The 21,874-nt window shown below is 44.4% G+C and overlaps 1 protein-coding gene across 4 annotated transcripts; it reads right to left on the bottom strand.

The window, feature by feature from the left end:
- Positions 1-758: 758 nt before the first annotated feature.
- On the bottom strand, positions 759-4,587 carry LOC123079410 (importin subunit beta-1). 4 transcript variants are annotated; one of them, XR_006437955.1, is made up of 4 exons: positions 4,448-4,587; positions 1,541-3,505; positions 1,108-1,371; positions 759-975 (listed from the first exon to the last, which is right to left on the bottom strand). XR_006437955.1 is itself a non-coding variant. In XM_044502178.1 (4 exons), exons 2-4 carry the CDS (start codon positions 3,397-3,399, stop codon positions 828-830), a joined length of 2,094 nt encoding a protein of 697 aa, XP_044358113.1. In that variant the 5' UTR covers positions 3,400-3,505; positions 4,448-4,587; the 3' UTR covers positions 759-827. The 4 variants fall into 4 exon arrangements, 2 of the variants coding, with proteins under 2 accessions (XP_044358113.1, XP_044358115.1); XR_006437956.1 differs by having other exon boundaries at positions 1,112-1,371; XM_044502178.1 differs by having other exon boundaries at positions 1,108-1,247; positions 1,594-3,505.
- Between the last annotated feature and the right edge of the window lie 17,287 nt (positions 4,588-21,874).

Below are 21,874 nucleotides of genomic sequence, written 5' to 3'. Positions count from 1 at the left end.
TGTGTGGTAACATGTAACACTTCATTCATTACACTATAGACTCATCTTGCCTTGATATGTGTGATGTTACTCATATTAGTAGTAACTAGCTATGTTACCACATGTCTTTCTTTCTTCATTTATTGTTTGCCACATCATCTATTTTATCTAGATATGTGTGATATTACTACCTATGTTACTCCCACTGTGGGTAGTCTGATTCAACTTCTGCCTCATAGTCAGCAGGAACGTCATCTGTCATAGATAAGCCTGTAATAAATGCAAGGAAACTAATCAGCTGAGCATGGCTCAGTTGCTATTAATTCCAACTTCAATTATGATCGATTCCTCTTATTGATTTCTTTTTCTTTGTAACCAAAAATCAAGGAGTAGGGCGTTTCGGTGCCCAGGCTCATTTGCACCCGGTTAGGAAAAAAATTCGTAAAAAATTCAAAAAAATCCAAAAAACTTTTGTGTGGTAGAAAATTTGATGCGTGAGACCCGCTCCAAATTCCAAGCCATTTGGACATCTGAGCAACTCTCAGCAAAAAAGACAAATCGGGTCAAAAAGTACATGAACAGTAAACATTTTTACAAACCCCCAATTTGTCTTTTTTGCCGAGAGCTGCTCATATATCCAAATGACTTGAAATTTGGAGCGGGTCTCACGCAACAAATTTTCTACCACACAAAAAAATGGAATTTTTTGAATTTTTCTAGTATTTGTTTTGATTTTTTTCGTCAGCTCGAGTGCAGATGAGCTCGGGTGCAGAGATGGATTTTCAAAAATCAAGAACAAAGATTATGTTTTTTTACACATATACTCGTACATACACATATACTCACCCTTATGAACGCACGCACACACACACCCATATCCTTATGAGCACCACCGAGAGACTGAGCCAGCACATCATCTTAGATTGACAAAATCGCCAGACTCCATCGTAGTCGACAGGGACATCTCCTCCCGCTGAACGCACGTCATCGGAAGGCCTAAAATAATTCCAGAAAAAAGTGAGTGCCTTTTTTGCGCTTTACCTCAAGTATTCTACTGGTCAGTTCTAACTATATCCATGCTTTAGTAAGAAAGGGAAAAGAAGACGAGTTAAATCAAAATTCAACTACCTACAGCAAAGTTGACATATAATAGCAAGCGGTGCATCTGCTTCAGATTTTCTTTTGAGCAAAAGAGGATTTCCCCTCCGATTTCCATTAGAGAAATCAGCATAACGAGTACATTTTGGAGCAGAGTTCCGGATATGCATCTGCTTCAGATGAAATCATAATAGTTAGTTATGCAATTCCTTAGTCATTTCTTCTGTCCATGACCCAATTGTCAAATCAAAATCGGTCAAAACAGCAACAGCAGCATGCATCACACTTTTATCCCTGAAAGTAGATACACACAATGGTAAGGAACAAGAACAGTCACCCATATACTAAGAAAGAAGTGCAAGGCAATGAAAATGATGAAATTTTTTACATCTTGGTGGTGCTATGGAAAAGGAACGGTCATCCATATAATAAAATACGACAAGGCAAAGAAAAATATGTGCACCTGCTCCGGTCTACCCAGACAGCTTCCATGAATTTAAATAGATGGGTTGCTACCTTAAACCCAATTCTTGGGTCCTTTATACCCCGTAGTATGCCAGAGTATGCCTTATATATTCCCTGTCTAAGCTGGTTCACATATTCAGTCTTGTCCTCTTCTTGAACATCAGCCCAGTCCTGTGAGTTAGCAGCTTCTTGAAGCTTTTCCAGAACATACTGCAGGTACTTCTCAAAATCATTGCTAATAGCAAGAGCAATGTCTCCAAAGCATGAGAAAATTGGAGCTCTGAGAGTCGACTTAGAAAGACCTTTGTACAGAACTTGCATAATTTTATCACAGTGTGGCAATATTTTACCTTCCAAGGCAAGGCAGATATCGCCGATCACTCCTACAGAGATGGGGGAGAGTGGGTGAGCATCAAGTACCTGCATGAGTATAGGCATATGTTTCCCAAACCCTGGACCGGTGGCATTAGCAAGAGCAGCAATGGCAAACCAAGACATTGCTTCACTCTGTGCGGTAGAACTGTCACAAACCAAGACACGGCAAAAAGAAAACAACAAATGATGAGCAGCGTTCGTAACTATCTTCACTGTAGCTGAATTGGCCAGTTTCTGGACGATGACCTGCAGTACACCACACAGCACAATCTGAAGATTGTTTTTCTTCAACTTATGACCCAAAGTAAGTGCTTGGCGATCAAGCGTCATATCCAATCTTTTCATGATACGATGCATTAAATCTCCTATAGCGCTCCAAACAACAGGTTGTTCTAAATTGCTGACTCTCACAACTGCACACAATGCTTCATAGGCAGACGCTCCAAGCCTGAAAGGGGTCTCATCAGAAGGTTGTGAAGCAGAAAGGAGAGCATCAATAACACGATCAAGAGACAATGAAAGCTCAGATGGCATTGACTCTGCATCTTCGTAACCTCGGGCAAGAAAATATATAGCTCCGCATACTTTTTCGGACACAATTGGAATATCTTTACTACAGTGTACCAACACATCCATGATGCGAGGAAGGTTTGCTTTCGTTATAATTCCATTTGCACTTGCCGGAAAATGCAGAAGCTTAAACATCCGGCCAAGAATCCATGCAGTGGTTCCTTTTACCTTGCTGTTTGGATCTTCCATCTTGTCGAGCAACAAATCAAGCAGTGGAGCGAGTCCCTTAACAGAAGGGCCTTCAAGGATAAAACCAATTGCAGAAACAGCGGCCATGCGACTATGCCAATCTGGCTCTTTAATGTTACCCTCAATACATTGCATCACAAGGGGGACAATTGCATCCCTGATAGTTCTAGCAATGAGGCCTAGAAGAGTCACACAGTCGATGTCAATGTTCAGAAGACAATCATCTCCTTCTTGATCTTCCTCTTGCATGACATCATCTCCTTGATCTTCCTCTTGCATGACATCATCTCCTTGATCTTCCTCTTGCATGAGCAGATGCTCTAGTGGCATTGGAACTAGTCCGTCTTGATCTTCCTCTTGATTGAACAGATGTTGTAGCAGCATTCGAACTAGTCCTTCCTGATCTTTCTCTCGCTTGAACAGATGCTTTAGCAGCACTGGAACATGTAACTCGAGGGCCTCATAAATAAAGCAACAATATTTAGAGTTAGCATCGACAGCGCCAATGTGTTGTTCTTCTCGGAGTTTAATCACTTCCTTACAAACAGTGCACCAGAACACCATACATTGGGGTGCAATTGATTCTGTCAGACTAAGTATGGTTCTCAAATAAGGTTGTAACAGCATATAATATGTGGATGCAATTTTAGCAAGGCATTCGAATATTGCCTGTTGGATCTCCAGATCTTCGGATTTTGCTAGTATTTCACAAACTGCGCCCATTATATGATTTCTCACATCCTCATTTCAAAGTTGGCTGAAGCACAACCAAGAACATTATATCCTGACAAGTTCCACTTGTCTGAGATCCATGGCTGTATCAATTATCCTGGCAAAACATCAGACAAGTGGAACTTGTCAGTTTGGGAAAGAAAAAAAAGATAGACACACACAAAAAAAGTAATGTTATTATACATCAATAGTTCTAACTTCTAATTAAGAGCCAATAGGATAGTTTGACATAGCTTAGTAAGACTTCTGCATCGAGACACACATAAGGATAGTCACGGATTATTCAAAAGAGCTGTTTTCACAAGTTATGGTTATCATTGATAGGTCCGTTTGAAATAACTTAGTCAGACTTTCGCATTGAGATGCACACAAGAACAGTAAAGGATTGTTCAAAAGAGCGTTTAATTTTGGCAAATTATGATTATCAAGATAAGATGTAAACGAGGCACCACACCGATAAAGTAACATTGATAAGCTACTTAATAGCCAACAAGTAGAGTATTTGTCTGTTTTTGTTTTGTTTCAGCTGATTTGAGAGATGCATATATTATTATTTTTAATTAAACAAATAAATAAGGACCAACGAGAAGCATATAGTGCATTTTTTTGTTTTATTTATTTTACAAATAAATTAGGACCACCGAGAAGCCAAATGAAGGTATCATGGTTGTAGGCTAAGCTAAACAAAGTAAAAGTGCACAAGAAAGAAACCGAACAAATTATAAACACTGAAATCGAAGCGGAGATAGTACAAGAACAGCAACAGCAGTTTAGATTAGCAAACATTAGTACAAGTGCAGGGTGATGACAGTGGCAGGATGGCAAATTAATCAATTTACATGTTGATTGGCAAAAGCGTGTGTGAAGAGCACAATGTATAAGGAAATTGACAGGCAGGAATAAACTAATTTACCATCAAACACTTGCTGTTAAACAGCCTAGAGAAGAGCAAGGCGCTAGGCGGTGGTTAGGGTTAGGGTTAGTGATCAGGGTAAATCGGAGAGGATGGATGGGGAGATCGAGAGAACAAAACACTTACCAGCAAGACTTATCACCCTTCCTTCCGGCCGGCTCTCGCTCATGAGAAGAGGTGGAGGTGGCGTGGGAGGCGGCGAGGTTTTGCAATGTTGAGGGAGACGACGAAGTGCGGGTCTGGATAAGGTTTCCGTTCGGGCAGGTTCCAACCGTGAACCTTACAAGAATAGTAAAATTAAAAAAATCAGAAAAAAAATTGGGGTGTCAGACCTGGTCAACCAATTATATTCATGTGTGAACCAAACTGTGGTTGGATGGTTAGAAAGACAGTTGTATCCCAGCCCACCAGGGTTTAAGTCCTGCTGCCTGCGTTTATCCTGGATTTATTTCAGAATTTCTGATAATGCGTGTTCAGATGGAGGAGACGTTTCCGTCGACTACATGGCGCCACTTCGTAAAATCTCAATATGATATGCTGACTCAGTTTCTCGAAGATGCTCACAGGGATAGAATGTGCATTCATAGGGATGAGTGTATGCGCGTATATATGAGCGCTTGCGTCTGTATTGTGTTTACTTTTTTGTTATACTCACCTGTGAAGTTTCATGAAGTAGTGGCATCTCTGATATTCTCAGTAGATAAGTCAAAAGGTTGATTGTGTAAAAAAAATGTTTGATCAAATCGTAGATCGGACTGTATTTTCTCCGGTAAGCATACCATGGATGTCATTTCTTCATCAAGCTTCGCACATAAGTAGAATGATTGATCAGGTTTGAGACACCAAAATTTCAGGTTTTTATTTTATTTTTGTCTAGTATTTTTTTATTTTACTATTTATATAGGGTACACATCTAACGTCTTCACGGGCACCCAAGAGATCATATGCATTTATCGTGCTTGGTTGGTTCATTCGGACCGTGTGATGCAAAATTGGCATGTTTGATAGCATGTGTTCACTGTTTGGCATACATAGCATAAATCTTAGAGCACCCCAGCCAGGCTTGCTAGGGACGGTCAAATTGGCCGTGACAGGCTCGAGTGATGCAGGTAAAGGGTAACGCGGCGTCGAGCTCACGCGAGCAGGGAGATGATGCAAGCTCACGTGTGTCCCCTAAAAGCGGCGGGAGGTATTGGGGTCACCTCCCGCAGAACCAGGCACCCTCGACATCTAAGCGACCACTCCTCGCCGATCTTGGCGAACTCGTCGTTAAGGCGGCGGCGGCGAGCAGACGTCTCCACAGTGGTGACGGGGTGGTTGAGGGCCCATGTGGCGGCTAGGTCCGGATCGTTGCGGACCCATTCTGATGCCCCGTCGGACTTGACGAACATGGAGTGGCGAGCGGCATTGCGTCGGTCATACCGCGTTTGTTGCCTTGCCGTGCGCTCCTCCTCGAACAGGGCGGATTTGTCAAGCCTAACTTTATATGCTCTTAAATCTGCTTGCTCTATATGCTAATTTTATGCCGGTGAACTACTGAATGTTGTGGCTACATTATCATTTCCTTGTTTTTCTTTATCGATGTACGTCAAAAAAATCCAAATAACGTGGAAATGTTGCTTTCTTTTTTATTGCACAAGCTTGAGGTAATCATCTCTTTCACATAACTCTACTTTCTTTCTTTCTCCATGGCTTTGTACTATGGGCCACGTATGTGAACATGTTTTTTTGAACCGTGTTCATGTCGACATGTGCTATGTCACACCAGATGCCTCTATTTTTTGTCTTTGCGTTATTAGGGCATCTACAACGCCCACCTTTAAACCGGACACCGCACTCGTCCACGAATCGGGGGACCAGTCCGTGGACATTGATGAAGAAGCCGGCCATCCAATCGTAGCAACATATAATTCAAACTGGATTTCAGCAAAACGAATGAATTGCATGCAAACCGGGCGATTTTCATCTGACCAGACGAAAACATTTACATTTCGGACATATTTCAACTAAATTGTAGTGGACAATGCTAGGCTATTCTAACCTAGTCTATCGCCGGCCGTGGGGGAGCCTCATTCACACGACTTATCTTCCCCATGTCCGACATCAAGCTCACAAGACCGCCGTGAGACCGGAGGGATATGCTTCAGTGAAAGGGGAAGAGTAACCTCTGCTTCCGAGAAGCACGTGCCAAGGTTGGTTTTTGAGGCGGGAAAAGACGGTCGTGGGCCTGCCCCCGTGAAGTGTGCAAGTCACCAGCTGTAGCCCGGCAAGACGGTGGTGGTGGCCTTCATGGGACTAAAGCGGTGGCGGCCTCCCATGGTCTACCATTCCTCGCTATCGGTGGCAACAGCGAAGTTGGCGACGTCGTCATCAGTGCCCAAGTCAAATTCCTCCTCTGTCACGTCAACCTCCATGGAAATGGCTTCTTTCTCCGCCTGACGCGTTGCCGCCATCGCTCACAGTGGATCTATCGGGAGATGGCGTTGCCAACCTGGATTGGCAAGGACATCCTGGCGATGTTGGTGGCAGTGGCGCCAGCTCCGGAGAGCTTGCTGACAAGCCAACCTGTATCAGGCTGGCTCGTCGGCCACCCAGCCGTCTGCAATGTCGGAGTGAAGGAAATATACCCTAGAGGCAATAATAAAGTTGTTATTTATATTTCCTTATATCATGATAAATATCTATTATTCGTGCTAGAATTGTATTAACCGGAAACTTATTACATGTGTGAAAGATCGTGGATGTCGCCTAGAGGGGGGGTGAATAGGCGCTTTAAAATAATTACGGTTTAGGCTTGAACAAATGCGGAATAAACCTAGCGGTTAATTTGACAAGCACAAAACCTACAACAACTAGGCTCACCTATGTGCACCAACAACTTATGCTAAGCAAGATAAACAACTAAGTGATAGCAAGATATATGACAAGAAACAATATGGCTATCACAAAGTAAAGTGCATAAGTAAAGGGTTCGGGTAAGAGATAACCGAGACATGCGGAGACGACGATGTATCCCGAAGTTCACACCCTTGCGGATGCTAATCTCCGTTTGGAGCGGTGTGGAGGCACAATGCTCCCCAAGAAGCCACTAGGGCCACCGTAATCTCCTCACGCCCTCGCACAATGCAAGATGCCGTGATTCCACTAAGGGACCCTTGAGGGCGGTCACCGAACCCGTACAAATGGCAACCCTTGGGGGCGGTCACCGGAACCCGTCAAATTGCTCGGGGCGATCTCCACAACCTAATTGGAGACCCCGACGCTTGCCCGGAGCTTTACACCACAATGATTGAGCTCCGAACACCACCAACCGTCTAGGGCGCCCAAGCACCCAAGAGGAACAAGCTCAAGGGCACCAAGCACCCAAGAGTAATAAGCTTCTCAACTTGTAACTTCCACGTATCACCGTGGAGAACTCAAAGCGATGCACCAAATGCAATGGCAAGGGCACACGGAGTGCCCAAGTCCTTCTCTCTCAAATCCCACCGAAGCAACTAATGCTAGGGAGGAAAATGAGAGGAAGAACAAGAAGGAGAACACCAAGAACTCCAAGATCTAGATCCAATGGGTTACCCTCACATAGAGGAGAAAGTGATTGGTGGAAATGTGGATCTAGATCTCCTCTCTCTTTTCCCTCAAAAACTAGCAAGAATCCATGGAGGGATTGAGAGTTAGCAAGCTCGAAGAAGGTCAACAATGGAGGAAGAACACGAGCTCAAGAGATAATGTAGAATGGGGAAGAAGACCCCCTTATATAGTGGGGGGAACAATCCAACCGTTACCCCCACTTCAGCCCCGCAGAGAGCGGTACTACCGCTTGGCCAGCGGTACTACCGCTTGCCCCTATAAGCGGTACTACCGCTCCCCCTCGTGGTACTGCCGTTGGGCCCAGAGCGGTACTACCGCGGTGGCAGGGCGGTACTACCGCATACGAGCGGTACAACGGCCCCCACTGCCGTGGCCAGTACTGTAAAACCCGACACAAAAAAGACCCCTCGAATCAAGGCGGTACTAGCACGAGACCGCAGCGGTACTACGGCTGGGGGCTACCAGCGGTACTACCGCTCAGGAGCGGTACTACCGCTCTAGAGCGGTACTACCGCTTGTAGCACCCAAGCGGTACTACCGCTCCAGCCCGCGGTACTACCGCTAGGAAACCAAAACTTCCATAACTTCTGCATATGAGCTCCGAATTGAGCAAACTCAAGCTTGTTGGATAGAGGAAGACGAGTAGCATCAAAACAGGGGAGGTATGCCAACAAATAGAGGAGTGAAACCTCCAACCGAGAAGAACCGGCATAACCTCCAACATCGAAAACATCATAGAAGATGCGAGTGAACTCCGTTTTTGATGAACTCGAGCTTGTCATCAAGATGACCATAAGCTCCAAAACTCACAAAGAGAAGAACCAAACAAGAACCAATAAAGATGATGCAAGGATGCAATGGTTTGAGCTCTCTATGAACGATACGATCAAGCTACTCATCGAGAGCCCCCCTTGATAGTACGGCAATCGATCCTATAACCCGGTCTCCCAACTACCATCATGAGACCGGTAAAATAGAAAACCTATCAAGAGCAAACCTTTGCCTTGCACATGGTCCACTTGAGCTAGATGATGACGATCTTGACTCCCTCAAGTTGGACCACCTTTCTTGGTTGCGTTGGCTCGATGAAGACTAGTTGATTGCTCCCCCATGCTCCACTATGGGTGAGCCACTCTTCTGCACATCTTCACAAGTCCATTGTCACCACAATGGACGGCAAGCTTCAAGCATTTGATCTCTTCATGATGCTTCACTTGAACTTGCACACCGCAACATCTTCACAAGTCCATTGTCACCACAATGGACGGCAAGCTTCAAGCATTTGATCTCTTCATGATGCTTCACTTGAACTTGCACACCGCAACCTAACCCCACAAAGAACTCTCACGAAGATCATGGGTTAGTACACAAAAGCGTAATTGACAATGCTTACCACACCATGGGATCGCTTGATCCCTCTCGGTACATCTTCTACGCTTTGTGAGTTGATCAAGTTGATTCACTCTTGACTTAGTCTTGATCAACCATGACTCTTTTCAACTCTCTTCATTTGGATGATGTCTTGAAGATATACATGAATGATCACACAATCTTTTTCTCCAAGATATGCTTGCAATAAGCTCAACTCTCACATGACCAATCTTTGGATAATTCCTTAATAACACCTTGGTCACCACATAAACTCCTTGAAACCAACACATGAACTTCAAGAAATGCCTATGGACAAATTCTTCAAATATAACTCAAGGCAACCATTAGTCCATAGAGATTGTCATCAATTACCAAAACCAAACATGGGGGCACCGCATGTTCTTTCAATGTGTGAATACATAGACAAAACAGAGTGTCCCTAGTATGCCTCTACTTGACTAGCTCATTCATCAAAGATGGTTAAGTTTCCTGACCATGGACATGTGTCGTCATTTGATAAATGGGATCACATCATTAAGAGAATGATGTGATGGACAAGACCCATCCGTTAGCTTAGCATAATGATCGTTAAGTTTTATTGATATTGCTTTCTTCACGACTTACACATATTCCTCTGACTATGAGATTATGCAACTCCCGAATACCAGAGGAACACCTTGTGTGCTATCAAACGTCACAGCGTAACTGGGTGATTATAAAGATGCTCTACAGGTGTCTCCGAAGGTGTTTGTTGGGTTGGCATAGATCAAGATTAGGATTTGTCACTCCGAGTATCGGAGAGGTATCTCTGGGCCCTCTCGGTAATGCACATCACTATAAGCCTTGCAAGCAATGTGACTAATGAGTTAGTTACGGGATGATGCATTACGGAATCAGTAAAGAGACTTGCCGGTAACAAGATTGAAATAGGTATGTGTTGGGGAACGTGGTATTTCAAAAAAAATCCTACGAACACGCAAGATCTATCTAGGAGAAGCATAGCAACGAGCGGGGAGAGTGTGTCCACGTACCCTCGTAGACCGAAAGCGGAAGCGTTTAGTAACGCGGTTGATGTAGTCGAACGTCTTCACGATCCAACCGATCCAAGTACCGAATGTACGGCACCTCCGTGTTCAGCACATGTTCAGCATGATGACGTCCCTCGAGCTCTTGATCCAGTTGAGGCTGACGGAGAGTTCCGTCAGCATGACGGCGTGGCGACGGTGATGATAAGTTACCGGCGCAGGGCTTTACCTAAGCACTATGACGATATGACCGAGGTGTGTAACTGTGGAGGGGGGCACCGCACATGGCTAAGAGATTGTCTGTTGTGCCTTTGGGTGCCCCCTCCCCACATATATAAAGGAGGGGGAGGAGGAGGCCGGCCCTAGAGGGGGGCGCCAAGGGGGGAGTCCTACTTGGACTCCTAGTCCAAGTAGGATTCGACCCCCCCCCCTCCTTCCTTCCACCGGAGAGGGAAAAGGGGAAGGGAGAGAGAGGGAGAAGGAAAGAGGGGGGACGGCCCCCTCCCCTACTCCAATTCGGTTTGGGCAAGGGGGGGCGCCCCTCTCACGTGGCCTCTCTCCTCTCCTCCAATAAGGCCCAATAGGCCCAATACTTCTCCCGGGGGGTTCCGGTAACCTCCCGGTACTCCGGAAAAATGCCCGAATCACTCGGAACCATTCCGATGTCCGAATGCAACCTTCCAATATATGAATCTTTACCTCTCGACCATTTCGAGACTCCTCGTCATGTCCGTGATCTCACTCGGGACTCCGAACAAACTTCGGTCATCAAATCACATAACTCATAATACAAATCGTCATCGAACGTTAAGCGTGCGGACCCTACGGGTTCGAGAGCTATGCAGACATGACCGAGACACATCTCCGGTCAATAACCAATAGCGTAATCTGGATGCTCATATTGGCTCCTACATATTCTACGAAGATCTTTATCGGTTAAACCGCATAACAACATATGTTGTTCTCTTTGTCATTGGTATGTTACTTGCCCGAGATTCAATCGTCGGTATCATCATACCTAGTTCAATCTCGTTACCGGCAAGTCTCTTTACTCGTTCTGTAATGCATCATCCCGTAACTAACTCATTAGTCACATTGCTTGCAAGGCTTATAGTGATGTACATTACCGAGAGGGCACGGAGATACCTCTCCGATACTCGGAGTGACAAATCCTAATTTCGATCTATGCCAACTCAACAAACACCTTCGGAGACACCTGTGGAGCATCTTTATAATCACCCAGTTATGTTGTGATGTTTGATAGCACACAAGGTGTTCCCCCGGTATTCGGGAGTTGCATAATCTCATAGTCAGAGAAACATGTATAAGTCATGAAGAAAGCAATAGCAATAAAACTAAACAATCATAATGCTAAGCTAACGGATGGGTCTTGTCCATCACATCATTCTCTAATGATGTGATCTCGTTCATCAAATGACAACACATGTCTATGGTCAGGAAACTTAACCATCTTTGATTAACGAGCTAGTCAAGTAGAGGCATACTAGGGACACTCTGTTTGTCTATGTATTCACACATGTACTAAGTTTTCGGTTAATACAATTATAGCATGAATAATAAACATTTATCATGATATAACGAAATATAAATAACAACTTTATTATTGCCTCTAGGACATATTTCCTTCAGTCTCCCACTTGCACTAGAGTCAGTAATCTAGATTACATAGTAATGATTCTAACACCCATGGAGTCTTGGTGCTGATCATGTTTTGCTTGTGGAAGAGGCTTACTCAACGGGTCTGCAACATTCAGATCTGTATGTATTTTGCAAATCTCTATGTCTCCCTCCTTGACTTGATCGCGGATGGAATTGAAGCGTCTCTTGATGTGTTTGGTTCTCTTGTGAAATCTTGATTCCTTCGCCAAGGCTATTGCTCCAGTATTGTCACAAAATATTTTCATTGGACCCGATTCACTACGTATTACACCTAGATCGGATATGAACTCCTTCATCCAGACTCCTTCATTTGCTGCTTCTGAAGCAGCTATGTACTCCGCTTCACACGTAGATCCCGCCACGACTCTTTGCTTGGAACTGCACCAACTGACAGCTCCACATTCAATATAAATATGTATCCGGTTTGTGACTTAGAGTCATCTGGATCAGTGTCAAAGCTTGCATCGACGTGACCATTTACGACGACCTCTTTGTCACCTCCATAAACGAGAAACATATCCTTAGTCCTTTTTAGGTATTTCAGGATGTTCTTGACCGCTGTCCAGTGATCCACTCCTGGATTACTTTGGTACCTCCCTGCTAAACTAATAGCAAGGCACACATCAGGTCTGGTACACAGCTGCATACATGATAGAACCTATGGCTAAGGCATAGGGAATGACTTTCATTTTCTCTCTATCTTCTGCAGTGGTCGGGCATTGAGTCTGACTCAACTTCACACCTTGTAACACAGGCAAGAACCCTTTCTTTGACTGATCCATTTTGAACTTCTTCAAAACTTTATCAAGGTATGTGCTTTGTGAAAGTCCAATTAAGCGTCTTGATCTATCTCTATAGATCTTGATGCCTAATATATAAGCAACTTCACCGAGGTATTTTAGTGAAGAATTCTTATTCAAGTATCCTTTTATGCTATCCAGAAATTCTATACTATTTCCGATCAACAATATGTCATCCACATATAATATCAGAAATGCTACAAAGCTTCCACTCACTTCCTTGTAAATACAGGCTTCTCCAAAAGTCTGTATAAAACCATATGCTTTGATCACACTATCAAAGCGTATATTCCAACTCCGAGAGGCTTGCACCAGTCCATAAATGGATCGCTGGAGCTTGCACACTTTGTTAGCACCTTTTGAATCGACAAAACCTTCTGGTTGCATCATATACAACTCTTCTTTAAGATATCCATTAAGAAATGCAGTTTTGACATCCATTTGCCAAATTTCATAATCAAAAAATGCGGCAATTGCTAACATGATTCGGACAGACTTAAGCATCGCTACGGGTGAGAAGGTCTCATTGTAGTCAACTCCTTGAACTTGTCGAAAACCTTTCGCAACAAGTCGAGCTTTGTAGACAGTAACATTACCGTCAGCGTCAGTCTTCTTCTTGAAGATCCATTTATTCTCTATGGCTTGCCGATCATCGGGCAAGTCAACCAAAGTCCACACTTTGTTCTCATACGGGGATCCCATCTCAGATTTCATGGCCTCAAGCCATTTCGCGAAATCTGGGTTCATCATCGCTTCCTCATAGTTCGTAGGTTCGTCATGGTCAAGTAACATGACCTCCAGAACAGGATTACCGTACCACTCTGGTGCGGATCTTACTCTGGTTCACCTACGAGGCTCGGCAGTAACTTAATCTGAAGTTTCATGATCATCATCATTAGCTTCCTCACTGATTGGTGTAGGAATCACTGGAACTGATTTCTGTGATGAACTACTTTCCAATTCGGGAGAAGGTACAATTACCTCATCAAGTTCTACTTTCCTCCCACTCACTTCTTTCGAGAGAAACTCCTTCTCTAGAAAGGATCCATTCTTAGCAACGAATATCTTGCCTTCGGATCTATGATAGAAGGTGTACCCAACAGTCTCCTTTGGGTATCCTATGAAGACACATTTCTCTGATTTGGGTTCGAGCTTATCAGGTTGAAGCTTTTTCACATAAGCATGGCAGCCCCAAACTTTAAGAAACGACAGCTTAGGTTTCTTGCCAAACCACAGTTCATATGGTGTCATCTCAATGGATTTAGATGGTGCCCTATTTAACGTGAATGCAGTCGTCTCTAAAGCATATCCCCAAAACGATAGTGGTAAATCGGAAAGAGACATCATAGATCGCACCATATCTAATAAAGTACAATAACAACGTTCGGACACACCATTACTTTGTGGTGTTCCAGGTGGCGTGAGTTGCGAAACTATTCCACATTGTTTCAAATGAAGACCAAACTCATAAGTCAAATATTCACCTCCACGATCAGATCGTAGAAACTTTATTTTCTTGTTACGATGATTTTCCACTTCACTCTGAAATTCTTTCAACTTTTCAAATGTTTTAGACTTATGTTTCATCAAGTAGATATACCCATATCTGCTCAAATCATCTGTGAAGGTCAGAAAAATAACAATACCCGCCGCGAGCCTCAACACTCATCGGACCGCATACATCAGTATGTATTATTTCCAACAAGTCGGTTGCTCACTCCATTGTTTTGGAGAACGGAGTCTTAGTCATCTTGCCCATGAGGAATGGTTCGCAAGCATCAAGTGATTCATAATCAAGTGATTCCAAAAGACCATCAGCATGGAGTTTCTTCATGCGCTTTACACCAATATGACCTAAACGGCAGTGCCACAAATAAGTTACACTATCATTATTAACCTTGCATATTTTGGCTTTAATATTATGAATATGTGTATCACTACTATCGAGATTCAACAAAAATAGACCACTCATCAAGGGTGCACGACCATAAAAGATATTACTCATATAAATAGAACAACCATTATTCTTGATTTAAATGAATAACCGTCTCGCATCAAACAAGATCTAGATATAATGTTCATGCTTAATGCTGGCACCAAATAACAATTATTCAGGTCTAAAACTAATCCCGAAGGTAGATGTAGAGGTAGCGTGCCGACGGTGATCACATCGACTTTGGAACCATTTCCGACGCGCATCATCACCTCGTCCTTAGCCAATCTTCACTTAATCCGTAGCCCCTGTTTCGAGTTGCAAATATGAGCAACAGAACCATTATCAAATACCCAGGCACTACTGCGGGCATTAGTAAGGTACGCATCAATAACATGTATATCAGATATACCTTTCACTTTGCCATCCTTCTTATCCGCCAAATACTTGGGGCAGTTCCGCTTCCAGTGACCAGTCCCTTTGCAGTAGAAGCACTCAGTCTCAGGCTTAGGTCCAGACTTGGGCTTCTTCACTTGAGCAGCAACTTGCTTGCCGTTCTTCTTGAAGTTCCCCTTCTTCCCTTTGCCCTTTTTCTTGAAAATAGTGGTCTTATTAACCATCAACACTTGATGCTCCTTCTTGATTTCTACCTCCACAGCCTTTAGCATCGTGAAGAGCTCAGGAATAGTCTTGTTCATCCCTTGCATATTATAGTTCATCACGAAGCTTTTGTAGCTTGGTGGCAGTGATTGAAGAACTCTGTCAATGACACTATCATCAGGAAGATTAACTCCCAGTTGAGTCAAGTGGTTGTGGTACCCAGACATTCTGAGTATATGTTCACTGACAGAACTATTCTCCTCCATCTTGCAGCTATAGAACTTATTGGAGACTTCATATCTCTCAATTCGGGCATTTGCTTGAAATATTAACTTCAACTCCTGGAACATCTCATATGCTCCATGACGTTCAAAACGTCGTTGAAGTCCCAAATCTAAGCCATAAAGCATGGCACCCTGAACTATCGAGTAGTCATCAGCTTTGCTCAGCCAAACGTTCATAACGTACGGTGTTGCTCCTGCAGCCTTGCACCTAGCGGTTCTTCCAGGACGTAATTCTTCAGTGCAGCAATGAGGATAATCCTCAAGTTAAGGACCCAGTACGTGTAATTGCTACCATCATCTTTCAAATTAGCTTTCTCTAGGAACGCATTATAATTCAAAGGAACGGTAGCACGGGCCTTTGATCTACAACAACATAGACATGCAAAAACTATCAGGTACTAAGTTCATGATAAATTAAAGTTCAATTAATCATATTACTTAAGAACTCCCACTTAGATAGACATCCCTCTAGTCATATAAATGATCACGTGATCCAAATCAACTAAACCATGTCCGATCATCACGTGAGATGGAGTAGTTTTCAATGGTGAACATCACTATGTTGATCATATCTACTATATGATTCGCGTTTGATCTTTCGATCTCAGTGTTCCAAGGCCATATCTGCATACGCTAGGCTCGTCAAGTTTAACCCGAGTATTCTGCACGTGCAAAACTGGTTTGCACCCATTGTATGTGAACGTAGAGCTTATCACACCCGATCATCACGTGGTGTCTCGGCACGACGAACTGTAGCAACGGTGCATACTCAGGGAGAACAGTTATACCTTGAAATTTAGTGAGGGGTCATCTTATAATGCTACCGCCGTACTAAGCAAAATAAGATGCATAAAAGATAAACATCACATGCAATCAAAATATGTGACATGATATGGCCATCATCATCTTGTGCCTTTGATCTCCATCTCCAAAGCACTGTAATGATCTCCATCGTCACCGGCTTGACACCTTGATCTCCATCGTAGCATCATTGTTGTATCGCCAACTATGGCTTCTACGACTATCACTACCGCTTAGTGATAAAGTAAAGCAATTACATGGCGATTGCATTTCATACAATAAAGCGACAACCATAAGGCTCCTGTCGGTTGCCGATAACGGTTACAAAACATGATCATCTCATACAACAATTTATATCTCATCACGTCTTGACCATATCACATTACAACGTGCCCTGCAAAACAAGTTAGACGTCCTCTACTTTGTTGTTGCAAGTTTTACGTGGCTGCTACGGGCTTCTAGCAAGATCCGTTCTTACCTACGCATCAAAACCACAATGATTTTTCATCAAGTGTGTTGTTTTAACATTCAACAAGGACCGGCCGTAGTCAAACTCGATCCAGCTAAAGTTGGAGAAACTGACACCCGCTAGCCACCTATGTGCGAAGCACGTCGGTAGAACCAGTCTCATGAACGCGGTTATGTAATGTCAGTCCGGGCCGCTTCATCCCATAATGCCGCTGAATCAAAGTAAGACGTTGGTGGTAAGCAGTATGACTATTATCGCCCATAACTCTTTATGTTCTACTCGTGCATATAACATCTACGGATAGACCTGGCTCTGATACCACTGTTGGAGAACGTAGTATTTCAAAAAAATTCCGACGAACACGCAAGATCTATCTAGGAGAAGCATAGCAACGAGCGGGGAGGTGTCCATGTACCCTCGTAGACCAAAAGCGGAAGCGTTTAGTAACGCGGTTGATGTAGTCGAACGTCTTCACGATCCAACCGATCCAAGTACCGAACGTACGGCACCTCCGTGTTCAGCACATGTTTAACACGATGACATCCCTCGAGCTCTTGATCCAGTTGAGGCCGAGGGAGAGTTCCCTCAGCACGACGGTGTGGCGACGGTGATGATGAAGTTACCCGCGCATGGCTTCACCTAAGCACTACGATGATATGACCGTGGTGTGTAACTGTGGAGGGGGGCACCGCACACGGCTAAGAGATTGTCTGTTGTGCCTTTGGGTGCCCCCTCCCCACGTATATAAAGGAGGGGGAGGAGGAGGCCGGCCCTAGAGGGGGGGCGCCAAGTAGGATTCGGTCCCCCCTCCTTCCTTCCACCGGAGAGGGAAAAGGGGAATGGAGAGAGAGGGAGAAGGAAAGAGGGGGGCTGACCCCCTCCCCTAGTCCAATTCGGTTTGGGGAAGGGGGGTGCGCCCTCTCACGTGGCCTCTCTCCTCTCCTCCAATAAGGCCCAATAGGCCCAATACTTCTCCCGGGGGGTTCCGGTAACCTCCCGGTGTTGGGGAACGTATCAGAAATTCAAAATTTTCTACGCATCACCAAGATCAATCTATGGAGTAACTAGCAACGAGAGAGAGGGGAGTACATCTTCATACCCTTGAAGATCGCGATGTGGAAGCGTTGCAAGAACGCGGTCGGTGGAGTCGTACACGAAGCGATTCAGATCGCGGCCGAATCCGATCTAAGCACCGAACAACGGTGCCTCCGCGTTCAACACACATGCAGCCTGGTGACGTCTCCCGCGCCTTGATCCAGCAAGGGAGAGGGAGAGGTTGGGGAAGACTCCGTCCAGCAGCAGCACGGCGGCGTGGTGGTGGTGGAGGAGCGTGGCACTCCAGCAGGGCTTTGCCAAGCACTGCGAGAGACGAGGAGGGAGAGGGGTAGGGCTGTGCCAAGAGAGAGGGAGACTCATGTCCTATGCAGCCCCAAAACCCCCACTATTTATAGGAGGAGGGGAGGAGGGTGCGCCCCCTCTAGGGTTCCCACCCCTAGGGGGGCGGCAGCCCTAGATGGGATGGAGGGGGCGACCAAGAGGGGGAGAGAGGGGGCGCGCCCTAGGGTGGGCCTTAGGCCCATCTGCGCCTAGGGTCTCCCCCTTTCCCCTCCAAGCTGCGCCTTGGGCCCTGGTGGGAGGCGCACCAGCCCACTCAGGGGCTGGTCCCTTCCCACTCTTGGCCCATGCAAGCCTCCGGGGCTGGTAGCCCCTCCCGGTGGACCCCGGAACCCTCCGGTGGTCCCGGTACATTACCGGTGACGCCCGAAACTCTTCCGGTGGCCAAAACCTCACTTCCTATATATTATTCTTTACCTCCGGACCATTCCGGAACTCCTCGTGACGTCCGGGATCTCATCCGGGACTCCGAACAACATTCAGTAACCACGTATATCTATTCCCTATAACCCTAGCGTCATCGAACCTTAAGTGTGTAGACCCTACGGGTTCGGGAACCATGCAGACATGACCGGGACGTTCTCCGGCCAATAACCAACAGCGGATCTGGATACCCATGTTGGCTCCCACATGTTCCACGATGATCTCATCGGATGAACCACGATGTCGGGGATTCAATCAATCCCGTATACAATTCCCTTTGTCAATTGGTATGTTACTTGCCCGAGATTTGATCGTCGGTATCCCAATACCTCGTTCAATCTCGCTACCGGCAAGTCACTTTACTCGTTTCGTAATGCATGATCCCGCGACTAACTACTTAGTCACATTGAGCTCATTATGATGATGCATTACCGAGTGGGCCCAGAGATACCTCTCCGTCATACGGATTGACAAATCCCAGTCTCGATTCGTGCCAACCCAACAGACACTTTCGGAGATACCTGTAGTGTACCTTTATAGCCACCCAGTTACGTTGTGATGTTTGGTACACCCAAAGCATTCCTACGGTATCCGGGAGTTGCACAATCTCATGGTCTAAGGAAATGATACTTGACATTAGAAAAGCTCTTAGCAAACGAACTACACGATCTTGTGCTATGCTTAGGATTGGGTCTTGTCCATCACATCATTCTCCTAATGATGTGATCCCGTTATCAATGACATCCAATGTCCATGGTCAGGAAACCATAACCATCCATTGATCAACGAGCTAGTCAACTAGAGGCTCACTAGGGACATGTTGTGGTCTATGTACTCACACATGTATTACGGCTTCCAGTTAATACAATTATAGCATGAACAATAGACAATTATCATGAACAAGGAAATACAATAATAACCATTTATTATTGCCTCTAGGGCATATTTCCAACAGTCTCCCACTTGCACTAGAGTCAATAATCTAGTTCACATCACTATGTGATTGTAATGAATCCAACACCCATGGGGTTTGTTCATATCTCGCTTGTGAGAGAGGTTATTAGTCAACGGGTCTGAACCTTTCAGATCCGTGTGTGCTTTACAAATCTCTATGTCATCTTCTAGATGCAGCTACCACGCGCTATTTGGAACTATTCCAAATAACTGCTCTACTATACGAATCCGGTGTACTACTCAGAGTCATCCAGATTAGTGTCAAAGTTTGCATCGGCGTAACCCTTTACGACGAACTCTTTTACCACCTCCATAATCAAGAAAATTTCCTTAGTCCACTAGTTACTAAGGATAACCTTGACCGTTGTCCTATGATCCATTCCTGGATCACTCTTGTACCCCTTGACTGACTCATGGCAAGGCACACTTCAGGTGCGGTACACATCATAGCTACTGTAGAGCCTACGTCTAAAGCATAGGGGACGACCTTCGTCCTTTCTCTCTCTTCTGCCGTGGTCAGGTCTTGAGTCTTACTCAATACTCACACCTTGTAACACAGCGAAGAATTCCTTCTTTGCTGATCTATTTTGAACTCCTTCAAAATCCTGTCACGGTATGTATTCATTTGAAAGTACTATTAAGCATTTTTGATCTATCCTTATAGATCTTGATGCTCAATGTTCAAGTAGCTTAATCCAGGTTTTCCATTGAAAAACACTTTTCAAACAACCCTATATGCTTTCCAGAAATTCTACATCATTTCCGATCAACAATATGTCAACAACATATACTCATCAGAAATTCTATATTGCTCCCACTCACTTCTTTGGAAATACAAGTTTCTCATAAACTTTATATAAACCCAAAATCTTTGATCATCTCATCAAAGCGCATATTCCAACTCCGAGATGCTTACTCCAGTCCTTAGAAGGATCGCTGGAGCTTTGCATACTTGTTAGCATCTTTCAGGATTGACAAAACCTTTTGGTTGTATCACATACAACCTTTCCTCAAGAAAATCGTCGAGGAAACAATGTTTTGACATCCTATCTGCAAGATTTCATAAATAATGCAGTAACTGCTAATATAATTCCAACAGACTCTTAGCATCGCTACGAGTGAGAAAGTCTCATCGCAGTCAACTCCTTGAACTTGTCGGAAAACATCTTAATGACAAGTCGGGCTTTCTTAATGGTGACACTTACCATCATTGTCCGTCTTCCTTTTAAAATCCATCTGCACCCAACAGCCTTACGACCATCAAGTAGTTCTTCTAAAGTCTATACTTTGTTTTTATACATGGATCCTCTCTCGTATTTTATGGCCTCGAGCCATTCATCGGAATCCGGGCCCACCATCTCTTCTCCATAGCTCGTAGGTTCATTGTTGTCTAGCAACATGACTTCCAAGACAACTGAAGTAGTACGCATCCTTGTCGACCTACGAGGTTTGGTAGTGACTTGATCCGAAGTTTCATGATCACTCTCATAAGCTTCCACTTCAATTGGTGTAGGTGCCACAGGAACAACTTCCTGTGCCCTGCTACACACTAGTTGAAGTGACGGTTCAATAACCTCATCAAGTCTCCACCATCCTCTCACTCAATTCTTTCGAGAGAAACTTTTCCTCGAGAAAGGACCCGTTTCTAGAAACAATCACTTTTGCTTCCAGATCTGAAATAGGAGGTATACCCAACTGTTTTGGGTATTCTATGAAGATGCATTTATCCGCTTTGGGTTCGAGCTTATCAGCCTGAAACTTTTTCACATAAGCGTCGCAGCCCCAAACTTTTAAGAAACGACAGCTTAGGTTTCTCTAAACCATAGTTCATACGGTGTCGTCTCAACGGAATTGTGTGGTGCCCTATTTAAAGTGAATGCGGTTGTCTCTAATGCCTAACCCATAAACGATAGTGGTAATTCGATAAGAGACATCATGGTATGCACTATATCCAATAGGGTGCAGTTATGATGTTCGGACACACCATCACACTATGGTGTTCCAGGCGGTATTAGTTGTGAAACAATTTCCACAATGTCTTAATTGTGTGCCAAACTCGTAACTCACATATTCATCTCTATGATCATATCATAGACAGTTTATCCTCTTGTCATGACGATCTTCAACTTCACTCTGAAATTACTTGAACTTTTCAATAATTCAGACTTGTGTTTCATCAAGTAAATATACTCAGCATCTACTCAAATCATCTGTGAAGTAAGAACATAAC

This window comes from Triticum aestivum, chromosome 3D, assembly GCF_018294505.1.
Source record: "Triticum aestivum cultivar Chinese Spring chromosome 3D, IWGSC CS RefSeq v2.1, whole genome shotgun sequence".
NCBI classification, from domain to species: Eukaryota; Viridiplantae; Streptophyta; class Magnoliopsida; order Poales; family Poaceae; genus Triticum; species Triticum aestivum.
This window is presented reverse-complemented; position numbering and strand designations above follow the sequence as displayed.